Raw genomic sequence first — 27,887 nt, 5'->3', positions numbered from 1 at the left:
AGTCCATTCAATAAGCCATACATTTAACAATGGTATTTATTAATAAATCCATTCATTTATTTTATTTATGTATTTAGTTCAATTTTTAGGTTAATATCAGAACTGCCACTTGAACGTTTACGTCATACAATAACAAACGCAGGGTTGCACCGCGATGCATTTTGGGTCTCGTGCTCTGCTGTCGCGACTTTCCCACCCGTCGGACTAACAGGTCCATGGTCGGACTTCACGTGAAACTTTAAACTATTTCCGATTAAATGATTACCCAGCCGGAGTCAACATGCGTGCGTCAACATCAGCCGTAACTCTGCAAATAAAAGTTTGTTTGCGAAGTTATCTGGAAACTGTGGCTGGCAGCGTTTAGCTTGGTGGCTAGCTCCTAAACATGTTGCAGAAGTCAGGGTTATGTATGTTATTATGGTGGTAAGGTCTTGTGAATGTTGTGCACATCATGGTTAGGATGCGATAAGGAGAGTTTACCGTTGCATTTACTCTCACGCGGACCTATGCACCTTGTTGTTGACGTAGGTGTAGAGCTTGACTGCTCTTTTTAACCTGTTGGCTGCACACACAACGGCACGTAAACCTTTCTGGAGTTGACTTTTCATCTTATAATAAGACATGTCTTTTGTCCAAGCATTCTCTTTAAATCAGCTGTTTCACCGAGACATATGATGGGTGTCGATTATCGGCTTTCCTTATCCGTTGCACTATTTCCTTGCCATACGTTTATCCTGATCTGACATTGATGTCAGACTGCTGCTGACCTTACATCTGCAACTGGCATGGCGCTATGTGGAAGGGCCGTTTATTGTGCTGGTCGGGGGAGGCGAGCAGAGGCCGTGCTATGGCTGAACCGAGAGATGCTCACCAGCACCAGAAACGGCTACAGAACATATCTTCCAGGAGCTGGGGGTGTTATTAACTCTTCAACTGCATGTTTTGCCAGCATGAGTTGCACTGTTAGAATAGGTAACCAAAAACAGAGAAACAGAAGGTCAGAGATCCACAACTGTGTTAGAGCAGCAAGCGGCAGGACATGGTTATTTCCCCCAAACGTACCAGGCAGGCCAGCAATGCCGGCGTTATGTCATCAACTTACAAGTCACAGACCAGTCGCTCTCGGAAAAGAAACGCTGCCCAGAGGAAACCCAATTTGGAATGGTAAGGCAGATTACAATTTATTTATATAGCGCCTTTCATGCAATATTGCAATACAAAGTGCTTTCTCTTTTTTTATGTCACGGCCGCATTAACAAGAGTAAAGCCCACGTTACTGAAATGGCATTTTCTATTTTCCCTTTCTGTCTCTCCTGATGCTCATAAATCTTGTTTGTTTTTTCAGCCTCCTCTGTTCGCCACAGAGCCACAGACGCTCCACCGCTCTCGATCGTGGCTCCTACCTTTGTTGTGGTATGTGTGTTAGAAGACGGGTCCTGCAATGATACGAGTATCTAAGCATGCATCCCACGAATGTCGGAGGGAAAGGGGCAAATATACAACAAACCTCAATAAATACACTTACTCAAGAAATAGATATCTAGCCTCCTCGTCTTTTACATAACTGTATCAAATGATAATGTAATCAGATGTTTAGATTGTAGGCTTATGTATGGTGTAATGAGGGCTTATCATAATGGTATCTTTTGTTTGTATTTCACAGATGAAATTTGACAAAGAAGGAAACGTCACATCCTTTGGTAAGTGTTGCAACGTAAAGAAATGTAGAAATGTGGATCGTATGTATGACTTGGTCTTTGTCCTTTCTGTGAATTCTGGAATCGAATGTGTAACTTGTACTCTGTGTTACTGTTTATAATTGGACTTATCCTGTATTTTGGTAAGGAATTGGTGAACAATGCAATGTACAATATTACTTTAACACACCGTGGTGCACGTAGTTGGGACACGATACAACCTTACAGCATGTTACTTAATGGCAGGTATAGATCGACGGTGAAGACTTTTCTCCTCCAGTTTATCTCTTCATGTGTCTTGCTGTTGTGGTTTTCGTCGTCGTCGTCGTCGTCGTCATCGTCGTCGCTTGGCTTGGTAGAGAAGAAGAAAACGGAGCTGTGCCAAGAGCTGAGTCTGCAGACCAGAGACCTGCGCTTCCAGCACCACACCAGCCTCACAGCCAGGAACAACTGCATCATCATCCGCATGGAGGTAGCCCGCCCGCCCCGCCCCCCCCCCCCCGGCCCTGGGACCACGCACCAGCTCTCTGATCCCATGAGCCCGCTCACAGCGAGTTATGATGCCACACATTGAAGGTTTATCAGAGGTTGTTTCCTTGCCTGCATGCATTTACCACACAACTAATACACGCATGGCTAAAACTTAGTGTTTTGAACAACATATATAGGCTACAGTTGCGATCTTTATTAAGGCCCAATCACATTTCTACCTCTACCCCTTACCCCTACCCCTTACCCCTTCAAAACAAGGAGGGAGGGAGGGGTGAGGGGAAGGGGTAAGGACTAAGGCCCAATCCCATTTCTAACCCTTACCCCTCCCCCTTGTTTTGAAGGGGGAAGGAGAAAGGGGAAGGGGAAGGGGGAAGGGGTAAGGGGTAGAAATGGGATTGGGCCTTAGGCCCAATCCCATTCCTACCCCTTACCCCTTCCCCCTCCTGATGCCAACGGTGCCCTTGGTCTACATCGCGACTCCGAACGTCAGTTCCAGAGTCGGCCACTAGGACATGTTTTGCCTGGTGGCCAAGGGTTAGCCGGTGAAGGGGCTAGCCTCACACCGGACCCCTTGGAAGGGCTCCTCGCAGACACACCTGCCACACCGGCAGGTGCCTCGGTTGCTACAGATGTGGCCGTCGGGGCCCGTGCACGGCCCGGCGTCCTCGGAGCAGTCGCAGGCCTCGTGGGTCCAGCCCTTGTCACACACACAGCGGCCACAGGCGCAGCGACCCTGGCCTCCGCACATCCTGTCCGATGTGAGCGACAGCGGTCAGGCAGTGAGGCGAGGAAGTGTCCCTATAACACGTCTTTTATAATGTGCTTCTTTTTTATTTTTTTTTCGCTTTTAGCATCAGCTGTTCGGTGCAAATAAGTAGCAATACTTTGCGAAGCAACAATAGAAACACGCTCATTACAATTACAATTAGGGCATTTAGCAGACGCTTTTTTTTGACAGCCAGCTCGTCAGGAGCAGTTAGGGTTAAGTGTCTTGCTCAGGGACACATCAACACTCGGCTAGGAGGAGCCGGGGATCGAACTAGCAACCTTTCGGTTACAAGACAACCGCTCTACCTCCTGAGCTATCCCGGACAACCCCGAACCCAATCATCTAGCATCGCAATATTAAATTAAACATATTAAAGTGACTCCTTGCTAGATGACAACAGAGGCAGATGAGGAGTTTGCGGAGCAGAAACCACCTCTTTTTGAAGTCGTAATCCCTCTATGAACCCCCCCCCCCCCCCCCCCCCCCCCCCCCACCCAGCGCTGGGGTCCGTACCTGCCGTCGGCGTGCGGACAGTTGAAGTTGCTGCACTCGCAGTAGTGCCCCGTGTACCTCTGGGAGGGGTCCGTCCGCTCCTGGCAGATACAGAACCCCTCCTCGCACGTCCCCCGGCCCGAGCACTCCTCCAGGACGTCGGGGCGCTGCCGGCACCGCCCGTCCCCCCGGGCCGGCCCCCCCGGGGCCCAGCGCCGCCTCTGGCAGCGGGCCCCGGTGTACGGAGCGTCGCACGCGCAGCGCCCGCACTCCAGGGCCCCCCGGCCCCCGCACGACGGGCTGGGGGCCGGGGGGCGCTGAGTGCACTGGCACGCACCTGGGGGGGAGAACGGGGAAGGGGGTGGGGAAGGAAAACAGGGGGGGAGGGGGGGGGAGGAGAATGGGGGGGATAACAGGAGGAGGAGAACAGGGAGGATGGGGGGGAGGAGAAAGGGGGGGGAGGAGAACGGGAAGGTTTAGAGGTGGAAGATGGCTCTCCTTTCAATGCCGGGTTAAGGCGGTTAGGGTATAGGGTGTGTGTCCCCCCCCCCCCCCCCCCCCACCTCGTTTAGCCTGAGACCTTCCCTACGCCCAGGAGATTAAAACATTTCAAATAAAATATAAGGTAGAGGAAAAATGTTCGAGCAAGGGTGCAGAGCCATTAGCAGACTACCGCTCTGCCCGAAATAACCCACCCTCTGTCATCTACAGACACAGTTTCCCCTTTTTACTCGGCGAGACCCAGACAGAAGCTTACTCACACTCGGGTGTTATCTGAAGCTCCAGTAGCTGTGCAAAGCCTTTGGGTGTGATGGTGACGGTCCAGGATCCGTTCTCCGGGGGACAGTGTGTGGCCTCAACGTTCACCTGAAGCGTTTCCCCAAACACGGAGAATCAGATAGGAACGACAGCACCCCCTACTAACCCTAACCCTAACCCTAACCGATTATTGCAATTGTTGTTTGCGATTACCCCATTCCACTTGTCAAAAAGGGATTAGCTCAAATCAGTGCATGACTGACTTCTTCCTATTTACCATGGGAACCCGAGATGTTGAAGAGGTTTTTCGATTTCCTTCAGAAGATGCTAACTAATAGCTTTGTAGCACGTCTTCAGAAGACTTGGAGGATCTGACCACGAGACTCTGCATGCATTGAGTCACAGACCACGTGTTTTTAAAATGGTCTTTAAAACAATCAGCTACTGCATGGTTTGCAATTTTTTTCAACATCTATATAATATCTATGTATCAGACTTTTAATGGGACCTTATATGCCTCACCTGTATGACCCAGGGGTTCCCCGTGTGGTTGAAGGTGATGTTGAGGTGTTGCGGTGTGGGACTGCTCTCCAGGGTCACCTCTCTGGTCGTCTGCGGGTCTCTGGGCAGGGTCAGGAGGGCGGACTGGACCACGCCCGGCCTCAGGGTCAGACGCACTACCGTGGCCTGGACCGCCTGGTCCGCCCGCGTTCTGCAGGGGGGGTTGGGTTAGGGGGCGCATGTTGGATTGGTTTGTTATTTAGTTTGTTCATCATCACGTGATCGCAAACCTCAGAAAAACAGAGATTTGGTTTTAGGCTGTGACCGGATTTCAACATAAAAACCTTTAGAGATTAGTGAACGGATTAGATTTATGATTCAAGAGCTTCCGCGTAAACGCTACTCTTTTTCAAATCAGTGTCGATATCCCAATGGACCGGACAGGGGACAAGAAACAAAAGAGCTACAACTATTTTAAATGCAGTAGAAACACGCCTAGCCTAAGCAGCATAAACCGCCATTGCGCGAGCTAGCATTTCGCTCGGTACCGCCAGGCTTTCGGTATGCTAGCCCTCAAGCCCGCTTGCCCGGTGTTTCCCCACGAGGCCTCCCACCTGCTCTCGTTAGTGACGGACAGCAGGCCTCCTCTGGGGTTGTAGAGGTCCCTGACGCAGCCCGCCTGCACCAGCCTCTCCTCGGTGTTGCAGCGGGGACCCGTGATGTCCGGGTGGTTGCACCACGCGCACTCCGGCCCCGCCCGGATGCACTGGTCACAGCTCTGTTTGCGAGGGCACCTCCCCTTGCGGGCCCCGGTGGGGCCGACGACGAGACCCAGCAGCAGACTCGCAGAGAGCAGCACAGACAACCTGCAGACATGGGCGTGTACTTAAAGGGCTGATATTATGCTCACCTGGTGTGAGTGGGGTTAGCCGTCACAAGCTGTTTGAAAATCAGCCTTTTCCTGTGGTTGATGTCGTCCACCTAGATGGTACGATGGATGGATCAGTCTTCCAGCCTACTCGGTGGACTGTAGCATGTTGCTTATCTATCTTACATCTAGGTGGACACTCGCACTTGGGATGTCTCTAAAACACAGGTAAGGTCAGGAGGACAAGGAGCAGTGCCAAAAGTAGTAAAACACTGCATCGGTTTTCGTGTCACAAACTATGACGGTGCTCCGTTCCCTTGCGTGCAATAGTAAATCAAAGCTACCGTCTCTCACACATTGAGCGTGAGAATCACCAAAATGACCCTACTCCACGTGCTCTTACTACACGGATGCTATTTCTCACCAGTGAACATTGCGGCCTGTTATAAAACAATTCAAACAGACCCACTAGTGCTTGACTTCAAATCTGAAAATTACTCTGGGGAGTGGCGAGTATTAACTTCCTAACACTTTTAGTATTGCTACAGTACATGCTGTACGATGTTGTTTTGAGTAGGTAACGGTCGTTCAACTGCCCGATTCCTTTGTGGAAGATAAGCTCCCAAACGCTTGCAGTGGTTATCCATTGATGGAAGGCTATGCTCCCTGAGGCTACCTAACGTTAACCTTCTTCAACCAGAACAATGATCTGGTCAACTGTAGGTTTAATCAAGCTATGTGTCGCTGACTCCCTCACCCCGGACTCCACCATGTTCACATTGTTCAACATACTGAGGTTACGCTTTTTGGCCAATGATCCCTCTGGCAGCAAAAAAAACCGTGTTTTTCTATGTTCGTCTTTTGAGTGTTACGGTGAGATTTGAAGACTTGAAACGGGCGAACTAGCTGTAAATAGTCGTGTTTCTTAACTAAACGTACACGAATGAATAAATAAATGTCCGAGGCGTGCGGTGGCGTTGTGGCAAACACAAACCGGTGCCAAACAAAGGTGGCCAACGTCCATCAAATCTCACTCAAAGGTTTGAGTGAGTTTAAAAAAAAAAACGAACTGTTAAAAATAGATCCTATAAAAAAGCAGAGTGCATTACCTGAGCTCCATGATGTCTGTACAAGTCCTTTCTTGAATACACTGGAAACAGCTGACCCTCTGGTTCAGTTACAATATGTATAGGAGCATGGTTCAATCTGAGGCTTTTGGTTTTGTGAGTGAAACAAAATTCTATTGATTGATTACACAAGCACTTACCTTATCTTACTAACTCAACCTCTGGACTGGCACCCACTCTGCACATTTTAGCCTGTTGTTTAATAGACTTGTTCGGTAGACCGAGGTCCGGGACTGTGATATGGTTATGTTGCCATAGCATTAGCACCCAGCAGCGTCAGTTTGGGGCTTGAAATTAAAGTGAACCCCCCCCGTTTCAGTCCCATTGTGTACACGTTATGAGATTTAAAGTTTAGATTTCCTTTCAGGCTTGAGAGGTCTAGGAAGAAGGGGGGGGGGGTGTGACCCCCATGAATACAACCCACGCCAATTTTGTGATCGTTTTTTCCTTCTTTTAAACCAGTATCGTAAACTTTGATCGTTTTTTCCTTCTTTTAAACCAGTATCGTAATAAACCCAATGAGCTAAGTTGTTTATGAAGTGTGTCGCACACCGTGACGCTAATCTCCATGGGTCAAATAAGCTATCCCTCCTTAAGAGAAGGCCAGCAGCTTTGGCCTACGAGTTACAAAGTAAAGTCTTAAGGGTTTGAGTAAAGTGATGGTTTGAGGGGCGTTAGTCTCAACTACAGAGTGCAGCCAGTGGAAAACGTCTGGAAAAAGCGTTTTTAGCTGGAAGTAGCGGGATTCATGTATTTTTACAGATCGTTTACCTTGTTGAACAACTGTCTACGTTTTTAATCCATAATAACAAAGACGTTTTCCCCAACTTTTTGTGAGACCCCCCCAAAAAAAAACGGTTCCTCTGGGTTTTCTTACTACTTAAATCACTTTATTGTCTCTGCCTCTCCCCTCCCCCCCCCCCCCTCCCCTCCTGTGAACGCGTCCCCAGACTCTGAGGGCGGTGGTGACCCCCCAGTGCCTCCTGGTGCTGGACTTCCGGGGTCTGGGCCTGGAGCGCTGGCTGGTGCTGGAGCTGGCTCATCAGCTGGCCTCGCACACCAACCCGCTGCCCTTCGAGTTCAGAGCCCTGGAGGCCATTCTGCAGCACAGGGTAACTGTGTGTGTGTGTGTGTGTGTGTGTGTGTGTGTGTGTGTGTGTGTGTGTGTGTGTGTGTGTGTGTGTGTGTGTGTGTGTGTGTGTGTGTGTGTGTGTGTGTGTGTGTGTGTGTGTGTGTGTGTGTGTGTGTGCACGCGAGTGAGATCATAGCTATGCCGTAAATACTTTTAGGGAATTATATGAGAGCATAGTTTCCACAATTAGGTTGTGGGTGATATCATTGTAGAATTGCCGTTTAGATTTGTCTGTAGTGTACAGGGCGAGCTTGTTTGTGCTTTCTTGCCAGTCGAAAGATCAGCAAGATTACACGGTGTGTATCAAAATGCTTGGACGATTATCCCTACACTCAAGCCCCGACATTACATTCGATTTGTTTTGTACTAAAAGCAAACTTTCAGCAACACAGAATCAATCCACCGCGTTAAGGTTGGGCAACATGGGGTAGAGCGCGTACCATACAGGCTCCGGACTGAACCTGTATGGTACGCTCTCTACCCGGTGGCTCACCGGGTAGATTCCTGCATGTCCTCCTCCTCTGCCTCCCAGACCTTCCTCTCTATCTCACGCTGTGATCATCTCAAACAAGAGGGGTTTTGGCAACATAACGAAACGGGGCAGAAGCAGCAACCGGCGGATGGTGTACTGAACGTGCCCGTGTCGGTGGTCCGTGTCGGCGTGCAGGTCTCGGCGCTGCAGGCCCGGTTGAACGAGGTCCACCCGGTCATCCTGGACACGCTGGAGTCCCTGGTGGACCCCAAGCTGCTGTCGGCGGATCGTACCAAGCTGCACGTCCTGCTGCAGAACAGCAAGAGGTAGTAATAATAATAATAATAACAATGGATTGAATTTATACAGTATAGCGCTTTTCTGGACACTCAAAGACGCTTTACAGTGAAGGGGGGGGACCTCACTCACCACCACCAGGGTGTAGCACCCACTTGGGTGATGCACGGCAGCCCGTCGGCGCCAGGACGCTCACCACACACCAGCTTGAGGTGGAGGGTGAGGGATTTAACGAGGCAGACGATTATACAGGGGGTTGATTTTGGGGGCCCCGATTGAATGAGCCTGGTGGGGCTGTTTTAGCCAGGACGCCGGGGAAACCCCTGCTCTTTGCGATCAGTGCCCTGGGATCCTTTATGACCTCAGTGAGTCACCTCCGTTTTGTCTCCTCCGCCCCCGTTGCTGCTGAGCTTCTGGCGCTGTGGCTGCAGAAACCCCGCCGGGGATGATGCTTGACGGTCACATAGGGCTGGGGAACTCCTCGTGTTCTCTTTCACACAGTGTATTTTCGGAGAGAAATGCAAATGAATCATGTTCTCAAACTCGAAAACGATCGTTTGAATAATCGTGCTTTCAACATTGACCAAAATAATCGTGATGATGATTCTTTTCAATGACCTTCCCCCCCTCTTGTCTTCCTGTGCCGACGGTCAGCCTGTCGGAGCTGGAGACGGACATCCGGGTGTTCAAGGACTCCATGTTGAAGATCCTGGACGAGGACGAGATCATCGAGGAGCTCTGCCTGACCAAGTGGACCGATCCCCGTGTGTTGTGCGTCACTCTGTCCCTCGTACACACACACACACACACACACACACACACACACACACACACACACACACACACACACACACCAATAATAATAAAGGGAATCTGCCTTAATATTATTTGCATTTTGCGTTTAGTTACGCATTTTGCCCATTTATACATAAAATTGCCCATTTTATGTTGTTTTTTAATATTATTCTATTTGTAACATGGTGTTTGCTGCTGCTGGAGGTGCAATTTCCTGAGGGAACCTTCCCAAGGGATTAATAAAGTTTCCGTCCGTCCGTCCGTCTGTCTGTCTGTCTGTCTGTCTGTCTGTCTGTCTGTCTGTCTGTCTGTCTGTCTGTCTGTCTGTCTGTCTGTCTGTCTGTCTGTCTGTCTGTCTGTCTGTCTGTCTGTCTGTCTGTCTGTCTGTCTGTCTGTCTGTCTGTCTGTCTGTCTGTCTGTCTGTCTGTCTGTCTGTCTGTCTGTCTGTCTGTCTGTCTGTCTGTCTGTCTGTCTGTCTGTCTGTCTGTCTGTCTGTCTGTCTGTCTGTCTGTCTGTCTGTCTGTCTGTCTGTCTGTCTGTCTGTCTGTCTGTCTGTCTGTCTGTCTGTCTGTCTGTCTGTCTGTCTGTCTGTCTGTCTGTCTGTCTGTCTGTCTGTCTGTCTGTCTGTCTGTCTGTCTGTCTGTCTGTCTGTCTGTCTGTCTGTCTGTCTGTCTGTCTGTCTGTCTGTCTGTCTGTCTGTCTGTCTGTCTGTCTGTCTGTCTGTCTGTCTGTCTGTCTGTCTGTCTGTCTGTCTGTCTGTCTGTCTGTCTGTCTGTCTGTCTGTCTGTCTGTCTGTCTGTCTGTCTGTCTGTCTGTCTGTCTGTCTGTCTGTCTGTCTGTCTGTCTGTCTGTCTGTCTGTCTGTCTGTCTGTCTGTCTGTCTGTCTGTCTGTCTGTCTGTCTGTCTGTCTGTCTGTCTGTCTGTCTGTCTGTCTGTCTGTCTGTCTGTCTGTCTGTCTGTCTGTCTGTCTGTCTGTCTGTCTGTCTGTCTGTCTGTCTGTCTGTCTGTCTGTCTGTCTGTCTGTCTGTCTGTCTGTCTGTCTGTCTGTCTGTCTGTCTGTCTGTCTGTCTGTCTGTCTGTCTGTCTGTCTGTCTGTCTGTCTGTCTGTCTGTCTGTCTGTCTGTCTGTCTGTCTGTCTGTCTGTCTGTCTGTCTGTCTGTCTGTCTGTCTGTCTGTCTGTCTGTCTGTCTGTCTGTCTGTCTGTCTGTCTGTCTGTCTGTCTGTCTGACTGACTGACTGACTGACTGACTGACTGACTGACTGACTGACTGACTGACTGACTGACTGACTGACTGACTGACTGACTGACTGACTGACTCTTTCTGCCTGTCTGACTCTGTCTCTTTCTGCCTGTCTGACTCTGTCTCTTTCTGCCTGTCTGACTCTGTCTCTTTCTGCCTGTCTGACTCTGTCTGACTCTGTCTCTTTCTGCCTGTCTGACTCTGTCTGACTCTGTCTCTTTCTGCCTGTCTGACTCTGTCTCTTTTTGTCTCTTTCTGTCTGTCTCAGGGAGGAGAGCAGTCTGGGTATTGACCATGCAGAGGAGATGGAGCTCCTGTTGGAGAACTACTACATGCAGGTATTGGTGAACCCAGGAGACGATTCCCTCCATAATGACCCTTTAGGAATGCTATCACGTGACCTACTGTTATCTGTGGTGATGCCATTTCCTCTGTGCCAGGCCGAAGAGCTAGGCAACGATACCAGAGAGCTCAAAGGACTGATAGACGACTCAGAGAGCGTCATCTTCATCAATCTGGACAGGTACACACACACACAGTCACACACACACACACACACACACACACACACACACACACACACACACACACACACACACACACACACACACACACACACACACACACACACACACACACACACACACACACACACACACACAGAGACACACACAGTCACACACACACAGTCACACACACAGTCTCACACACACACAGTCACACACACAGTCTCACACACACACAGTCACACATACAGTCACACACACACAGTCACACATACACACAGTCACACACACAGTCACACATACACACAGTCACACACAGTCACACACACACACACAGAGTCACACACACACACAGAGTCACACACACACACACACACACACACACACACACACACACACACACAGTCACGCACAAACAGATATATGCGCTCACACAGTGACGCGCATAGTCACACACAAACATAGTCACTCAAAGTCACAGACAGTCACACGCTCACACAGTCACGCACACAAATTAAATTTCGACATTGTCAGCATGTATTCTTGCAGCGGCAGATGTAAATCCATCCGTTGGTCTGGTGTGAGCGTGGGAGAAGGGTCGTGGCCACACGGGGTTGACTTAGAAAAGGAAGTAGCTCGCAGGTCAGGTAGCCCGACCAATAACAAGGGGTTATAGAGGGTTATATTAAACGCATGAACTCTCTCCACTACAATCGCGATGGATGTCTTGCAAGAGCTCCGTGGCATTATATCACACGGACTAGGTAGAAATGAGCACATTCGTTTTGCATCAATGTAAGAATATAAAAACTTTTGTTAGGAATTCTTGAAACCCATTGTTCATTGTTTGTAAACGCCCTTAAAACGCATCTTTGGTTAAATATTTTTTGTAAAAACTAAAATCTGACTTTGGGGAATATTTTATAAGGCATTATTATACACCTTAAACTCTCAATACTTGAACGTATCAATCTAAACATCATATGAATCAAATGTCTGTATTTGTTGCAAACCATCTGGGGCCATTACAAGATGATGATTTGTTGTTCGGTTCTGCGTCATTCTTCTTCATTCTATTTCTCTCTCTCTCTCTCTCTCTCTCTCTCTCTCTCTCTCTCATTAGTCATCGTAATGTGATGATGCGCCTGAATCTCCAGTTGACCATGGGGACCTTCTCCCTCTCCCTGTTCGGTCTGATGGGCGTGGCCTTCGGGATGAACCTTATGTCCTCCTTCGAAGAGGTGAGCTCAGACCTCATCATCATGACATCACCGTTAATTGACATCTGCACTCCTTAATTTGTGGTTTGATGCGTTACTTCAAGCAAATCTATGACAGGCCGCAAGGCAGACGTCGCCAATGGAGGAACATACTTTCCTTTGCAATCCACATCGCTCATAAAATACCAAAGCGGGTCGACATCGGACTTCCTGTCGGCCCCGCCGGCCAGCGGAGGAACTCAGTCGAGATCCGCTGGGAAATATGCTTCCTCCATCCATCTTTTTCTAAGCGATGATGTTTCTTTATTTACGTCTCGCTTTTGATTTGCGTGGCCGACAACGACCTTGTGTGCACGAATAGAACCCTGTTGGGATTGTTCCCGTTCTGTCCTAGGTCCGAAGGAGGAGCTAGGGTAGGCGCTCTGGTTCTCGTTGTTCCCACCTCATCTCTCTGAGCCCGAAGCAGCCGCAGTGCTGCTCTGCCAAGTCTCGCGTTGTGTCTGCTAATGAGGCAGTTCAGTTTGGACGAGACTTACGATGAACATTAAAGGGGACCTATTATGTTTTTTTTGACTTTTATGACCTATAAACGTTGTTATAATGATTGATAGTCATGTTTAACCATACTAAAGTGTCAAATAATGCCGTACATGCATTTCGACGTATTCCCTGCTGACAGTATGGGGTGGCTGTGCAGAGCGCTAAACACTCGGGACAACGATTGCGATTCACTTGTTCACATTTCCGGGAAATCATCTGCGTAGAGGCACTCCTGCCGCGCCCCCATATGCCTGGTCAAATCTGCCCGCTCGCACGCTTCAAGGAAGGTAACCAATCACAACGGAGTTGGGTTGGCAGGAGGGGGGCGAGGGGGCGGAGAAGGACGAAACCGAGCGTTCACTGAGAATGCTGAAAGCGCCCAGATGAGAGGAAGAGTTTCCCGAAAATCTACATCGTTTTTTGTGTATGGTTAAACATGACTATCAATCATTATAACAACGTTTATAGGTCGAAAAAGCATAATAGGTCCCCTTTAACAACACAATGAGTATTCTTTAGATGCAGTTAGTTAGTATACTCGTAGGCCTTCTCCAAGGGAGGGATAGCTTCCCTGACACATGGAGATTAGAACGACAGTGTGTGACACACTTCATAGACAACATAGCTCATCAGGTTTATTACGATACTGGTCCAAAAAAGGAAAACGACTACAAAGTTGGCGTGGGTTGTAGGCAGCCATAGGGGTCACATATCAGTTAGCATGGCCGTATGAACATGCGTGCTACCACTTCTGCTACTACTACTAATTCTACCTCGACTACTGATACTTTTACGACTAGTAATACTTCTACGACTACTACTACAAATACTTCTAGAACTGCTATTACGACTAGAAATCGATTAAAGGTGTATTTCTTGCTGTTCTCTCCTCTGCACCGTCACAAGTTCACAACACATCCTTTGATATGGTTTTCAAATGTTTCTAATATATATATCATTTCAAAGAGGTTGATTTTTTTTTCTCTGTGTGGCTCCCATCTGACCACTCCATTTATTGAAATCATTGCACTAGAAACACTATCGCTAGATTGGGCCTTTTGGAAAACTGAGAAACTCAATTGAATCCTAGTGCTGTCATTGTGGCCTCGATTATTAGCCGAATAGCAAAATGTGGAACGTAGAGGAAGTTTCCTTTCTTTTATTTGAATGAAATTGCCAGATAAGACATTAGGAAGTCATAACTAAATAAAGGAAACAGCTCCTGCTGAAATTCTGCTGAAAAAGTCTTACAGGAATAGTCCCTCTAAAAGAAGAACATGGTTCCTCTAATTTCAATTATTCTGTAACTTTTAAACATATTGAATGTCATGAGACCACCTCCCAATTGCATGGTTCCCCTTTCGAGAATAATAACTAAGGCTGGGGGTAAACGATTATTTATCAAACGATTAATCGGGCGATTATTTTATCGATTAGTCGACTAATCTAATGACCAATTGGACGTTTTTTTTTTTTTTTTTCTGTTGCTCGATTAATAAAAACCATAATGTATCTCAAATAAATACAAAAAAAAATCTTAATAATATACTTTATTTAATACGGAACCCGTAAAGGGACATGAAAAAAATGTGTGAGCATACTCTCTTGCGCTCCGCCTCCAACTACGAGATGGTTAGTTACATCTTTCCTGCTGTCGGCTCCCAGACCGAGGAGCACAGGTGATACGTTCCCTCCAGGTCCGATGCGCTCTCGGGGGCATGACCCTTCACTTTGACAGACAGTGAGTCTGCTTATAGGTCGGAATATGATGGAATGAAGCGGCCACCGATTCTTGACAGGCTGGGTATTTTATTCTTACACACAACCGGACTCGTTCATGACTTCACTAGACTGACACGCACGCTATCGCTCGCTCTCCTCGCTCGTCCACCTACTCGCTGACGACACACACACACACACACACACACACACACACACACACACACACACACACACACACACACACACACACACACACACACACACACACACACACACACACACACACACACACACACACACACACACACACACACACACACTGCCAGTGATATGCGCACGATGTTTCCCCATGCTCATGAGATACTTTCTCGTGCGCACGAGATACTTCCTCATGCGCACGAGATACTTTCTCGTTTGAGATGCTCCAACATTGCTGTCGTGCTCTTGTGATATGCCAACTCCATTTGGCAAAGAGTGCAAATCACAACACCTTTCCGTTTAGGACTTAACTTGAAGTATTTCCATACCTTTGATGATTTCGTACGCGGACATTTTCCTTTATTGCGACTTTCGTCCATTTCTCCGTCGAAAATCGTCGACGGAGAAATTTGACGTCGACGAATTTTTGACGTCGACGCATCGCTACAGCTCTAATAATAACGCTAAAAATGAATCAAGGCGTGTTGCAATGGACGTCTAATTTGTTAACACTTTGACTCACTCTCCGAAGAGAGGGACTCACTCTGAGCCCTGCACTGTTGATTAAACTCGGCCACTTTGAACACAGCCGTTTTATTATTTATCATATCCGGATGACCTTTGCAATATCCCTACTGTAAACCCGAGGCTCTTTACTTCAATTCACTTAACTTCACTTGGCCTCCAACACATTTTTTTATATACACGTATATATATTACCTTCTGCTGTTGGATAGATTCATATTTTATTTCTAATTAGAATGTTCTATTTACTCTGATGTGTGTGTCTATATTACTAGCTGTGTTTATTCTGTTCTACTCCCTATGAGGATTCTGGCTTCAGCTGAGCAACTGTCACGGTCACCTTCCTCCGGGATCAACTGACTCGGCTGTATCTTTATCTGTATTTAAAAGAACATTGATGACTGCATCCCGCCGCCCACCGTGTTCACTGCTGCCCCCCCACTGGGACATGGGTGTACCGCCCCCCCTGGAGGCGGTACACCCATGTCCCACTGGGGGGGGACAGTCATGTCATGGGTCACATGTCACGGGTATTAGACTCTAAAGGCTCAGTCATGGTTCCACGTCGACGCAACGACCACGCAGACGCTTCGGCGCAACCGTGAACCAGTTCTGCGTCGGGTTTCACGTCGAGTTTACGTTAGCGAAACCAATCGCAGCCCCTCGCTGCCGCGTCGCCTCCACGCAAGGTTACAATTTTTGGGAGGCGCGCGTCAGGTCCTCGCGGTGGACGCAAAGGAGGGTGATGTGTCCGTAAAACCCCCCCCTTGCGTTTGCGTCGACGTGGAACCATAATCAGCCCTTAAAGGTCTAACGCGTAGTATGACGCCTCTTCCTCGTGTGTTGTTGACCCGTCTCAGGACCCCCGAGTGTTCTGGCTGGTCACGGGCTTCATGTTCCTGGGCAGCGGCCTCATCTGGAGGCGACTGCTGTCCTTCCTGGGACGACACCTGGAGCCGACGCCACCCCCACCGGTAGCGCACGCTCACACGGGGGACGCACGCAGGAAACCACAGACACAGACTACCGCACGCACACGTGCACACACACACACACACGGATACACGGACACAGACGCACACAGGGACACACGGATCAGGGCTTGAAAACGAAATTATTTTTCAATCGTCCCGCTCCGAACGGAACCGGTATATTTAACGTTTTCGTTCTTGCGTTCCGCCACCAACATATTGTTCCTGAACCGGTTCGGAACGTAAAATAACGTTTGTTCTTAACGTTCCGGCAGTGTTATTGGGCCGAGTCTATTTTTGTGGTCGATATAGGGTGACCAGATGTCCTGCTTTGTGCGGGACAGTCCCGCATTTCCATTACTTCCCGTCCCGCAAATTGAGACGTTGCCAGCATTGTTATTGACAGTCAGACTCGATTTTTGAAATGCGTGTTTTATAATCGGGCATTTATCAAATAGCTGTGTGGAGACAGCAGTGAGGGCTGTCATCAGGGAGCGGGCGGGCTGTTTGATCATGTCAATCAAACTTGGACGCGGACGCAGGTTAAGGGCACGCCCACCAACAAGAAACAGATATATATATTTTTTTTTTTTCATGAAATAGGCTATGCTTTTGTGAAATTGTATAGGCTACATAGGGAACGAAAAAAAAAACCTTATTAACTGGTTTTGGGGATTTCAGAATAACGTTTCTGTTCCGGAACAGTTGAAGACCATTTGGTTTTCGTTTCCGTTTAGGTTCCTCGTAAAGTTCCGTCCAAACATACATGGACACGCACACACACAACAAAAAATAACATTGATGTTCCTATAAGTTCCTATAAGTTTAGTTACTTCCTGTTCCAAAAAAAAGTACTTGGTTATTTTTTCTGTATTTATGTTCTTAACACAAATAGCATTTGCAGAGTTTCCATTAATGCAAGGCCCTCCTTCTCAGATCCCTCCAGTCTGGAAGAGGAACCTGAAAACCCAAGACGCCAAAGCCGGACTCCGGTGACTCGGAAAAACCTTGTTCTACCTCAGAGAGTCACTATCGGTGACTCAACAACCCCCCCCCGTCCAGCTGCACTACGCCTGAGCAGTGTTTATTTGTTGATTATCCCAACGCCCACCAGACCGACAGCTCAGTTCAGCAACCAGCCATGTCCAAAAAAGGGAAATGCCTCCAGTCCAGTCAGACGTGTGTTTTGGGGGCGTGGCGTTCTACAGTGAAGACTAATCGGCGTTCTATCGTCTGTTCTGGTCCCTGTAGTCCCCCCCCCCCCCCCCCCCCCCCCCTGGGGGAACTGCTTCACACCCGCAGTTGGTCTCAACTTTGGGGGGCAGTTGTTGGTGGATAGAATATATGAACAGGATGTGTTGCTCTGTCCTAATTGTTGTTTTGGGCCTGGGGATAAGTGGCCTTATAAGACAAAGGCTTAGAAATGTGCCTTGTCTTGCCATGCAGTTCCCAGAGTTGCCTTTAGAGGGCAGCAAGACTTGCGCAAAAACAAGTGTCTTTCAGTTTTTTTTTTATGTTTCAGTTGGTTTCAATGGAAGTAGAAAAGCTGAATATGTTGTTTTTAAAATGAGGACACTTTCAAACATAGAACAATAATATACATGATATGAAGATGAACTTATACTTTACATATGTTACTGAAATGTGTGCTGTAAAACATCTCAAGGCTTTGCCAACATCAGAAATAGGTTTTCTAAATATTATACACGGCTAGGATAGTTTATTCATAAACCTTTGTCTAACAGTTTTTACAACAAAGAATTGCAATAAAATAATCATCTGTACGGTAATGGCTATTTGTTTCTTTAATATCTAGCTAACCTCTTATAAAAAAACAATCCATGGTTTCTATGATATTATTCTCATTCAGTGGTCTTCAACCTTTGAGACAACGGAGAACATCCACATATTTTTTTGTGAGAGTATTGAAAGAAATGATGACAAGGGTTTGAAGGGCAAACAGTGTTTTAATCCATACCTTGTGCCCGATATTAAATTTTTCAGAAAGTTGGCCCATGGAGCGATACTTGGCTGGGGTTGCCGTGGATACGAGCCTCTATCGTCCTGAGTGGAGCAGGTGCTGTACTTGTTTCCGTTGGCAACGGTGGAGACTCGTCGTCCGCGGAGAACTGGGCGAAAACCTCCATTTATTTATACTCCTGGAGGCATGTTTGATATCAAAAGATTATAAATTACAACATGTATATTTCAGGATTCATGAGCAGGTGTGCATACATAATATAGGTAGCTATTTTAGGGAAGGCCAGGCAACTGCCCCCCCCAGCCGACTGGGGGCCGATGGTTCTCTAGTAGAGCAGAGGATATGGGGGATAGAACTTGGCATGTGGCCCTCCAGCAAGGCACCTTGGGATGCCAACGGTTCAAGTCCCTTGACTTCAATAATAAGAGACTACTAAGTAGTTTCTTTGTTGTTTTCTTTATTTATTTATAAACCACCTTCCAAATCAAAGTTACAAAGTGGTTTAGAAGAAGAAAAACTTAAGAAAAAAAGTTAAGGGGACTGAACCAGAGACATGAAAATAAAATAGTAGTAGGGCATTTGGACGAGTATAGATTTTAAAACATTGCAATGACTAACAAGTTAATGAGGCTGTTGCTCAGAGTCTGGAGTTCGACTGTTCACTTCCTGTTTCCTTCCTTTTTTCTTCTCCACATGCTCATGATGATAGATAATGCATCCATACTCCCAGTTCCCACCGATGCCTTTTGTTCGAGGCTACGTCACGCTGACGTCACCGCGGGCCACGCTGCAGTGCCAGCCCAAACAAACTCCCCCGCAGCTGAAAGAAAAGACACTAGGGAGCGGAGAGCAGCGGTTAACTTGAGGCGCCCGAGAAGTTGAACTTATCCAAAAACCTTGAGATTTGACCATCGCCGATCAAACACAAACACACCCGCGTCGAGCGAGTTAAAAGTAACTTTCACGTCATAGATCGAAAGACCGGGCGGACGATTGTGTTACTTTTTGAGTTACCTCACTTTTGGGTTTTATTGTACCTCAGCCTTCGAGTCGCTGGTGGGACACAAGTATGCGGAGCATTTGGATTGTGTTCTTGATCGGGTTGGCGACCGGGTATCTCAGTGAAAAAGTAAGTGGATTAAGTCTTGTTGTAAAAAATGTATAATTGGTTCCTGATCGAGTGAAGGTCCAGGTCCGATATGAAGGGCTATAATCTGGCTCCCAGTCGCGTACTTCGGACAACATGGGTAGGGTTACCTGTATTTCCGTCATAAGGAAATAATATGGGCAACCCATGTGTCGAGATTTTCATTTGACTGATTCCCATAACCCCCTCCTTCACACACTATCGGCATTGCTGGTGAAAGTGTTTTTTAATAGCCAAGAAAATAGTCTGTCTCTGTAACAAAAAGGTTTATGTAATAAAGCCAAACAAAAAGACGATTGTGTCTTAAATATATTGATGAACAAACATTTAATATTTAATTATGCTGGCCAATATCTTTATTTAAGCATAATCTACTAATCTCAACCTAACGTTACACGAGAGAACATGAATGAAACTGCTATAAATAGGATATATATATATATATACACAATAACATTAGGCTGTCATTTAAACCCATTGTTTTTCATCTTCCATCAATTTGGTAAACTATAGAAAAAGCATCCTATCATTAGAATAAATATTAATTATCATTAACATTATTAAGAGGTGAGAACGGCTGCTAAAATGTACACATCCATAACTCGCATCACGCAGCTCCACTGTTTCACGAATGTGTAGGATTGAAAGATGGGTGCATTTGGGGCCGGGATGGGGCAGATCGTCCAAGGACCATGTATTTGGGTCAAAGTTCAGGAAAAATAGGAAAAGCCGTTTTTGGAGAGTCTCTGGAATACTTTCGAAACGGTGGCACATACACGACTACCCATCCCCTTTTTTTGGTTTTCATTAGCTGTAACTTAATTGTGATCTCTCAGCTGGGGATGCGTCACCTTCCTGTATGAATGACTCAAAGTACACCAGACGGTAGTAATGCATGTTGAGGCAGGCCAGATGCCTCCAGCTAGGCTACCCATGTGCTGCCGCCGGTGTCGCCGAGCTAAGACCTGCACACAAGGGGTTCACGGAAAGGGAGTGAACGAACGCACCTAGGCTGCTTGGCAACATGGAATATTTATCGTCGGCCCATTAAGGTGCGCTAGATCCGGGCTCATTGGTTCAGGGAGAGTTCTTTCAAGAGTAGCCTGGACACCCACATGTGCGCTTCAGACAAAAACAAATGTTCCCTTACATCAACTTAGGGAGAATTTGGAAAGACTGAGATTTCCATGTTGCCCTATTGGTAGGCCCATACAGTACGTCATGGGCCCAAGAGCTTAACCCAGCAATAGTTATTCGGTAGGCCTAAAATATGGTAAAAGAACAACAACCACATGACAAACTACATGACATCATCCCCACTATAATGGATGCTGAGATGTGTGTTCTTTATTGTAATGAATGACTAAAGGGAGAACTTTCAAGTTGAAAGACTTTTGAGTGCTGTGTTTTAAGACACACACACACACACACACACACACACACACACACACACACACACACACACACACACACACACACACACACACACACACACACACACACACACACACACACACACACAGTGTATTGCAGGTTGTGGACTGGACATCTCGCTGAAAGAGGATGATGACAGACCCGTTGTATGCTTTAGTTACACAACTAAATCATGTTGTTGACCCTGTGTGCCATTCTCAAAATTATTGGAAAAGATCTGTCTCTAAGGGCAAGTGGATGTGGACAGTTTCAAACAGGCACCCAAAAATGACTACATCCAGAGTACATGGGGAAATAACAAAGTGTATAGGAACCTTATACTATAGCAGATGGTAAATGTATATAATATTTACAATGTTTATGTGGTGCTGGGTGGTTGGTCCCCACATGTGTTGTGTCTTTGTGCGGGAATGAGACAGTCGTTGTTATGACACCTCTCCCAGTTCATGGTAAATGTAAACGGTCCCTCTGAGAACCTTGGTTTAGCCTTGCAGATGGTCCGCGTCTTCCACGGTTGCAACACGTCTGGATGCCTGTTCTCATTTTGAAAGGTGAAGAATCGCAAAGGGCAAATCATTCATCGTTCCCGCAACAAGGAATTCAATCATTTTTGAATTATGAGGTTGTCATTAAGAGGAAAATCTCTCCCACGTACAATTCATTTTAAATTTGTCTCGTCTTCACTCCATGTAGTCTTGGCCTGGCCGGAGAACATCACTACAAACCCCGACATTTACACAGTAAATACATTGCGTCATTTACCAGAACCCAAATGGGTCATATTGATGTTGCTTATCTGAGTGCAATATCAGGGACAAACCGCAACAAGCCAGGACAATCAACGGGGAAGAATGTAGGAGTGCAGTTACGCCGTCCCTTCGGTTTAAGTAGGAGTACTTGGGCGTCTCTATGTTGTAGATTGTACAGATGTTGGTCAACAAATAAGGATTCCATCTCAAAACTTTTGAAATAAATCAAAACTTGTGGCGCATTCGGCCCCTCATTGGAGAAAGTGGGAGCATCAACCGCATATTTGAGGTAGATTAGGTCCCAATGGAAATAGATTTAAAATACAAAAGGCAAACGGTTTATCTGGTCTGATACCATCTTTGAAAGACACAACCGGTCTTGAAGCTATTGTTTATAAGTGACATATTGTTAGTACCTATGATGGACATGACGGATGTAAGGCACATTTTTTTCCCTTGGATTGCCACTAAGACAAAATGGGTTTGTGTCATTCAGACATCAGTTTTTCTTATCCTCGATGTCGTTGAAGATCTTTAATCTCTCCCTATTTCTCACCCACTTGGCGTTGGCCCTGCTTATTTTCCTTCACTTCCTCCATGTCTCCTAGCTTATTGAGCCAGGGAACATCATGTAGTCAAAAATGGTTGTCTCTCTGCTAGGGGTTGAACAGAAGTTTTGTCCCTTTTTCTGTTTTCGTAGGTTTTTCCTTTTTGTCACTATGTCGCTAAAAAATACCAGATGAAATACAGAAAAGATTTTTGATCGGGATTTGCTCTTTATGTCTTCCCGTCGATCTATCTTTATATTGCTAAGATATCACAGACTAAAGAGAACCTCTGAAGTTGGTTGCTAATTTACGCAGACAAACATAATTATTGTATCAGTGTATCAGTAGTATTAGTGAACTTAAAACTAATTTCCATCACTCAATAATGTTGTGTGCTTGTCTCTCCAGCTCCTGGTGTCTTCCCAGACCTCTCCCGGATCAGATGATATGTACCTGGAGGGTCAGTCGTCGGGGGGCATCCCTTCCGACGACGAAGATGATGAAAACAATATCTCAGGATCCGGAATGAGTGAATTCGGTAAGAACGCTCAAACACTCGCTACGCCTACGAAAATCAACAGACCATTCAAAGAGTGCAGAGGTCCTTCATTTTCCTGAAGCAGGAAGAAGCATTCATACGTTTTGGGAATTATAACCCAGTCTCGAGGGTTATATTGTCATGCAGACTACGAGTCTTGCATGTGGTGGCATGAAAGAGTTCACTCTATTGGTTTTGTAAACAAAAACTGGGTGCATTCAAAATAATAATGACTTCGAAAGAATAGTCCTTTTGATTGGAAACGCACGCACACATACACATGCACACGCACACAAACCTGTAAATAAAAAAGCCAGATGTTTGTCCTGAGGTGATAAGTTCGCCAGGTCATGTTTTATGAAGAGCCAAGTGATGCAGTCATCATTATGGGCGGAGTCTGAGGGTTGGTTAAAATACTCTTTGTTGCTATGGCGAATAAGATCTTTTATGACTCTATGACCCTAAGTCATAGATTCAGAAACCTATGAGAAAAATCCATGACATCATGTCATGGAATAGACCCTACCAACTTTCAAATGAATGACATCACCTAGTACAATCTTTTGAGCCTAAAATAAGTTGTAATATTGTGTTTCACGAGAGGCATTATGGTCCCTGAGGTTTTCTAACATTTCCATAGCCAGGTGAAGCCTTATCTGAGTGGTTAGCATGAAAGCTTTTTAGGCGAACCACTTTGTTCCTATAAACCAAACAAAGAGTGAAGTGGTTCATCAAGTTTGTTTTGTGTGCATTTTTTCTCCACTGCTTTGAGCACAAAGGTTTTAATCAATGGTTCTTGGTGGTTCTTCCCCAGACACAACGGAGATCCCAGATATAATGAACAAGACAAGGAGCCTGGACTTTAAGACTGTGACCCCGGATGGTACACTGGCGACCACTAACTCACCGACCATGATGCAGGATGGTACAACCCCTGCATACATGATCCAAGCCGAGACTGAGGTAGGCATCGTTGTCTTCCTTTTTATTTGCCTGTAAGGCTAAGCGAATTATAGCCTGATTTTTGAAAAACATTTATACTAGTCATGCATGTTAGGATATTTAGCATGTTGGGATCATTTACATGTCGCTAAAAAAGGGTGCTGCTTAAAGGAGCACCTGATTCTCAGTATACCCAGAAATAATCGATAAATTCAAATTAAACACTTGGAAAAATCCTAATGCACTACTCTAACAACACTGCCAGGTGTGAACCGAAGCTTTCCCAATCATCTATAATTAAATATCAACGTTCGTACGTTGAAAATAAGATGGTTGACAATCTAGATTCTCAATTGTATCTTATAAGATTGAATCCTTCATAATAAACACAACAAAAGGAACTTTTGTAAGGTTTCATTTTTTTCCACAAAACAAGACAAATTAAAAAAAAGCCTTAACTCAGTCATCATATTGTGGTTTGGGTTGATCAAATTAAGAAAATGTCAAATTCCCTAAGCATTTTTAAACATATATATTTATTCTGTCATATATTTTTTTACGTACTATTATACATTCATATGTATTTGATTCCTTTTCACCAGGTAACAGGGCTGGAAGCCTCAGAAGAACCTGAAATTGAACCTGATACCGCAGTCCCTGTGTTCCCCACCACATGCACCGAGGACTGCGACACCAGAGGCGGGGTTACCTCGGACGACGACATCATCCTGCCTGAGGAGAGTGACAGGGTCTTATCTAAAGCCGGCTCGAGGGAAGAGATGATTGTGGAACCGGAATTCGTGTCTGATAACATGTGGCAAAGGACGGAGGTGCTAGCTGGTGAGGATGGACTACTTTGTCAACACTCTCATGTTTACATAGTGGCTGTGTAAAGTCCCCCCCACCTGGCTCCACGTGAGACGATGTTAACCCAGTGGTTTGATATTTAGCGACTGGTTACCAAGGACCTTTAAAGCACTATAAAATGTAGTATCTAAACAAAGTGCCTTGAGTAAACGCATGAGATGCTGTGATTGTTCGCTCGTTCAATTAGAATCACACCATTCATTGAAATTGGCCTATTACGCATCCGTTGACTTGCAAATCGTCTATCTGGAACCCTTTTTGTAACCGGTGGTTTGTACTGCCGACGACCTGTTTTGTAAAACGTTGCTCTCGTTCCCTTCCCCGTGGCCTAGCGGTGATAGCGTGCGGCGTGGTCGGGTTCCTGTGCGCCCTTTTCCTGGTCCTGTTCATCGCCTACCGCATGAAGAAGAAGGACGAGGGGAGCTACGCGCTGGGCATCGCCAAGGTCCCCCCCAGTGCCTACCAGAAGCAGCCCCCCAAAGAGTTCTACGCCTGAACCTCAGCTGACCTCGACGGGGGGCCGCCAGCGCCCTGGGGGGGCCGTGTGTGCTCTCGTTGCGTCTGACAATCAGCACTCAAAAGACACGGGGCATTATCAATCATTCGATGTCTGAAGGGAGAGTGTTTCGTGTTTCGTTCGAAGAGAAACCCGACACCGCGAATCAACCAACCCCCCCCCCCCCAAACGCAACCGTTTTTTCAGATTGGCCAACCGTCGGTGACATCACCTTGTCTAACAGAATGTTGTCACCGATTCACAAAGAGATACAGCAGTCCTTTTGAGGGGAGGTCGGAGTGGGTCAGAGCTTTGGATGTCGTCCCAGGGATTTGAGTTTTTCTGTTTTTTAGCGTGGCTTTTTGCTCTGCAACGCTTTTTACTTTTAGTCGAGCCTCCTCCCCTTTCACCCCTTTCTGTCATTTAGTCTTCTTTTCCCATCGCCGCCTGCCTTATTCTCTGAATTATGAATGATTAGACGGAAACCAAAATGTCAGACTGTCCAAATGGTAAGGGGATTTAACGGCTGATGTGTATTCGAAGGCTCAAGAAATTAAAACAAAATAATATCGTATTCAGTTAGTCACTCAACCTCACTCGTCCACTCCTCATGGGACGGTGAAGTACATCAGTATTGAGGACTTTGTACATGTCAGACATCCATTTACGACAGCTTTACCACATCGGGCTGGCCCTGTTCATGCATTTAAAGGTCCCATGAAATGCCACCAGGTTTGAGTGTGATTAGCCGTTACAAGCCGTTTTGAAAATCTGCCCCTTATGACATCTTAAGTGGGCGTGTCCACCTAGATGTGTGACGGATAGATGAGCAACGTTTGCTACAGTCCACTGGGTAGGCTGGTAGACTGATCTATCCAGCACACATCTAGGTGGACACGCCCACTTGTGATGTCATAAGGGGGAGATTTTCAAAACGCTTGTAACGGCTAATCACACTCACTCCTGGTGGCATGTCATGGGACCTTTTAAGATCGATTTAATTTATACTTTCAGAGAGCTGTAGCCAAACCAGGACCCGTTCACTTCAGCATTGTAGCAAAGTTTATATCAACATTTAAACACGGACAAGTGTTCATCCTTTTTGAACCTAAGGATGAACACTACTTTTTGGTACTAAATATAGGATTATAAATATTTTTGTTGTGAACTGCATTATGTAATTTGTCCTCTTTACATGAGGTAAAGATATATTTTGTTATCCTTTCGTTTAGGAAACAAGTTTGATTGCTGCATTTTGTTTGCCTTTTTCGATTGATTATTATTTTTCGGGAGATATGAATGTTTGATTCATCTACCTTTTTTTTTTTTTGCTATGAAAATGTGTTACTGGACCATCTTTTTTGATTATTGCTTTCAATGTTTTGAGAAAAAGTCAAATATAATTGCGAATATCTTTGCCAAAGAGTTATTTTATATACAAATATATATATATATATATATATATATACAGGAGTCGCAATGTCTTGCACCTATTCTTATCAATGTTGGTGCTTGTCCATTCATTATAGAGCAACCAAACAATTTCATTTTTTTCCAAAAACGATGTCTTGGGTCAGCCCCAAACACCAAGTGGTTACCATGTGACATCGCTGGCGAGGGATTTCAGCCTACAATAAGAACAATTTCAACATTCGTGTTCAACCAGACAGGGTATTTACTAAGAGCAAGAAGGCCTGTGTGTGTCCGTGCACGTCTAAAGCTACTACGCCACCAGGCTGGTTGAAGTGCTCCTAGCCGAACACTCTGTGCAACAATAGAGCAGGGAGATATTATCGACCACACCTCCAAGCGTGCCCATGAATAATTAGTGTAATCCACATGCCTTTACAAGTGGACTGACCTAAACCAAAGCACATTCCGCTCCTTACATTCCACGGAGCTTTTAGCGTACAGCTTGAGGGAGCAAAAACAACAAGCCAGATCGTGATGTCCTACAAATGTTTGGTTTAGTCCAATAAATTCAATTTTACTGTTCACTTCGGAGAAAAAAAATATTAACGTTCTGGAGTTTTTTTGTTTAATTAATGGCGCTTTGCTAGCCAACTATTTCTCAGACGCTATGTATTTCAACATGGAGGATTTGATATTTGACCGTATATTTCTGACACATTCTACGGAAATCTTTAATATAATAACATTAATAATTTTAAACTTAACAATAACCAGATGCTCAGTGTTATATCAAAAATACTTATTTGAATGCAAACATTTGAGTGCTCTAAATCTGGAGAGGAGTGAACTTTAAAGCTTTTTTTTTTAATAAATAATGCTGGGTTCTTAGATAACTTGACATTAAAGCCGATAGAGATTTGAGAGACCTAAAACGCACGATGAATCATGGTAGAGATGGATGAGTAGGTCGACGAAGGCAGTTGGAATATGTTCAGGTGTACAACACAGACATTTTGGCACAGTAATGTAAAAGCCGACCAAATATTTTTATTATCTTCAATTTTGCTTCGATATAGCCTACATGTATTTAAAAATAATTGACTTTGTGAAAACTTGGTAAGATTATGTTAATTATATTGAGAACTTGATATTAAACTGCCATTTTTTTTGATGTTAGTGCCATAGTGCTGGATTATTGTTTGTGGTCATACACAAGTTTGATTAGGCCTACAATGAAATCGATTTCTATTCTTTTCGGACAAATCAAGCTTGTTCCAGTGTTTTTTGGTTCTGCGATGACGCTAGCAGCACGTATGGGCTTACTGCATGAAGATAAACTGTCCTTAATAAAATGTGGGCTTGATCCTACGCTATTTAATTACATTTCTTCTCATCCGTTTGGACTGGTAGGCCTATGTTGATTCTTGTCTTGTCACACTTTCCCAAAT

The 27,887-nt window shown here is 45.8% G+C and overlaps 3 protein-coding genes and 2 long non-coding RNA genes across 7 annotated transcripts; 3 read left to right on the top strand and 2 right to left on the bottom strand.

The window, feature by feature from the left end:
* The first annotated feature begins 124 nt into the window (after window positions 1-124).
* Window positions 125-18,116, top strand: mrs2 (magnesium transporter MRS2). Its single transcript, XM_060055203.1, has 12 exons — window positions 125-1,164; window positions 1,346-1,413; window positions 1,664-1,700; window positions 2,057-2,169; window positions 7,656-7,817; window positions 8,505-8,635; window positions 9,261-9,377; window positions 10,911-10,980; window positions 11,083-11,165; window positions 12,272-12,389; window positions 16,214-16,327; window positions 17,261-18,116. Exons 1-12 carry the CDS (start codon window positions 786-788, stop codon window positions 17,318-17,320), a joined length of 1,452 nt encoding a protein of 483 aa, XP_059911186.1. The 5' UTR covers window positions 125-785; the 3' UTR covers window positions 17,321-18,116.
* On the bottom strand, window positions 2,028-6,834 carry LOC132460153 (integrin beta-1-like). 2 transcript variants are annotated; one of them, XM_060055205.1, is made up of 7 exons: window positions 6,688-6,834; window positions 5,325-5,576; window positions 4,732-4,921; window positions 4,212-4,317; window positions 3,472-3,787; window positions 2,786-2,938; window positions 2,028-2,147 (listed from the first exon to the last, which is right to left on the bottom strand). In XM_060055205.1, the coding sequence occupies exons 1-7, from the start codon at window positions 6,696-6,698 to the stop codon at window positions 2,132-2,134; spliced, it is 1,044 nt and encodes a 347-aa protein (XP_059911188.1). In that variant the 5' UTR covers window positions 6,699-6,834; the 3' UTR covers window positions 2,028-2,131. The 2 variants fall into 2 exon arrangements, with proteins under 2 accessions (XP_059911188.1, XP_059911187.1); XM_060055204.1 differs by lacking the exon at window positions 2,028-2,147 and having other exon boundaries at window positions 2,271-2,938.
* A 996-nt stretch (window positions 18,117-19,112) lies between the features above and the next one.
* On the top strand, window positions 19,113-26,443 carry sdc2 (syndecan 2). 2 transcript variants are annotated; one of them, XM_060055186.1, is made up of 6 exons: window positions 19,114-19,434; window positions 22,592-22,721; window positions 23,536-23,684; window positions 24,266-24,338; window positions 24,369-24,503; window positions 24,863-26,443. In XM_060055186.1, the coding sequence occupies exons 1-6, from the start codon at window positions 19,375-19,377 to the stop codon at window positions 25,024-25,026; spliced, it is 711 nt and encodes a 236-aa protein (XP_059911169.1). In that variant the 5' UTR covers window positions 19,114-19,374; the 3' UTR covers window positions 25,027-26,443. The 2 variants fall into 2 exon arrangements, with proteins under 2 accessions (XP_059911168.1, XP_059911169.1); XM_060055185.1 differs by having other exon boundaries at window positions 19,113-19,434; window positions 24,266-24,503.
* On the top strand, window positions 19,797-21,089 carry LOC132460149 (uncharacterized). The gene is made up of 2 exons (XR_009526353.1): window positions 19,797-20,569; window positions 20,617-21,089. It is a non-coding gene; the product is annotated as an uncharacterized LOC132460149 (long non-coding RNA).
* On the bottom strand, window positions 25,212-27,786 carry LOC132460147 (uncharacterized). The gene is made up of 2 exons (XR_009526351.1): window positions 27,412-27,786; window positions 25,212-27,286 (listed from the first exon to the last, which is right to left on the bottom strand). It is a non-coding gene; the product is annotated as an uncharacterized LOC132460147 (long non-coding RNA).
* Between the last annotated feature and the right edge of the window lie 101 nt (window positions 27,787-27,887).

This window comes from Gadus macrocephalus, chromosome 6 (assembly GCF_031168955.1).
Source record: "Gadus macrocephalus chromosome 6, ASM3116895v1".
NCBI classification, from domain to species: domain Eukaryota; kingdom Metazoa; phylum Chordata; class Actinopteri; order Gadiformes; family Gadidae; genus Gadus; species Gadus macrocephalus.
Note: the sequence above shows the minus strand (reverse complement) of the source record. Positions and strands in the feature narration are given on the sequence as shown.

What these genes read in the sequence shown, in the direction of transcription:
- mrs2 (XM_060055203.1), top strand. Translation starts at nt 786, where the DNA reads ATGGCGCTATGTGGAAGGGCCGTTTATTGTGCTGGTCGGGGGAGGCGA. An exon ending in AGGAAACGTCACATCCTTTG is followed by an intron (nt 1,701 to 2,056) that starts GTAAGTGTTGCA and finishes TTGGCTTGGTAG; the next exon opens with AGAAGAAGAAAACGGAGCTG. An exon ending in TGGACCGATCCCCGTGTGTT is followed by an intron (nt 9,378 to 10,910) that starts GTGCGTCACTCT and finishes TGTCTGTCTCAG; the next exon opens with GGAGGAGAGCAGTCTGGGTA.
- LOC132460153 (XM_060055204.1), bottom strand. An exon ending in TCCGTCACTAACGAGAGCAG is followed by an intron (nt 4,922 to 5,324) that starts GTGGGAGGCCTC and finishes CCCCCCCTGCAG; the next exon opens with AACGCGGGCGGACCAGGCGG. An exon ending in GCTTCAGATAACACCCGAGT is followed by an intron (nt 3,788 to 4,211) that starts GTGAGTAAGCTT and finishes TCTCCCCCCCAG; the next exon opens with GTGCGTGCCAGTGCACTCAG.
- sdc2 (XM_060055185.1), top strand. Translation starts at nt 19,375, where the DNA reads ATGCGGAGCATTTGGATTGTGTTCTTGATCGGGTTGGCGACCGGGTAT. An exon ending in TGATCCAAGCCGAGACTGAG is followed by an intron (nt 23,685 to 24,265) that starts GTAGGCATCGTT and finishes CCTTTTCACCAG; the next exon opens with GTAACAGGGCTGGAAGCCTC. An exon ending in AAGGACGGAGGTGCTAGCTG is followed by an intron (nt 24,504 to 24,862) that starts GTGAGGATGGAC and finishes CCCGTGGCCTAG; the next exon opens with CGGTGATAGCGTGCGGCGTG.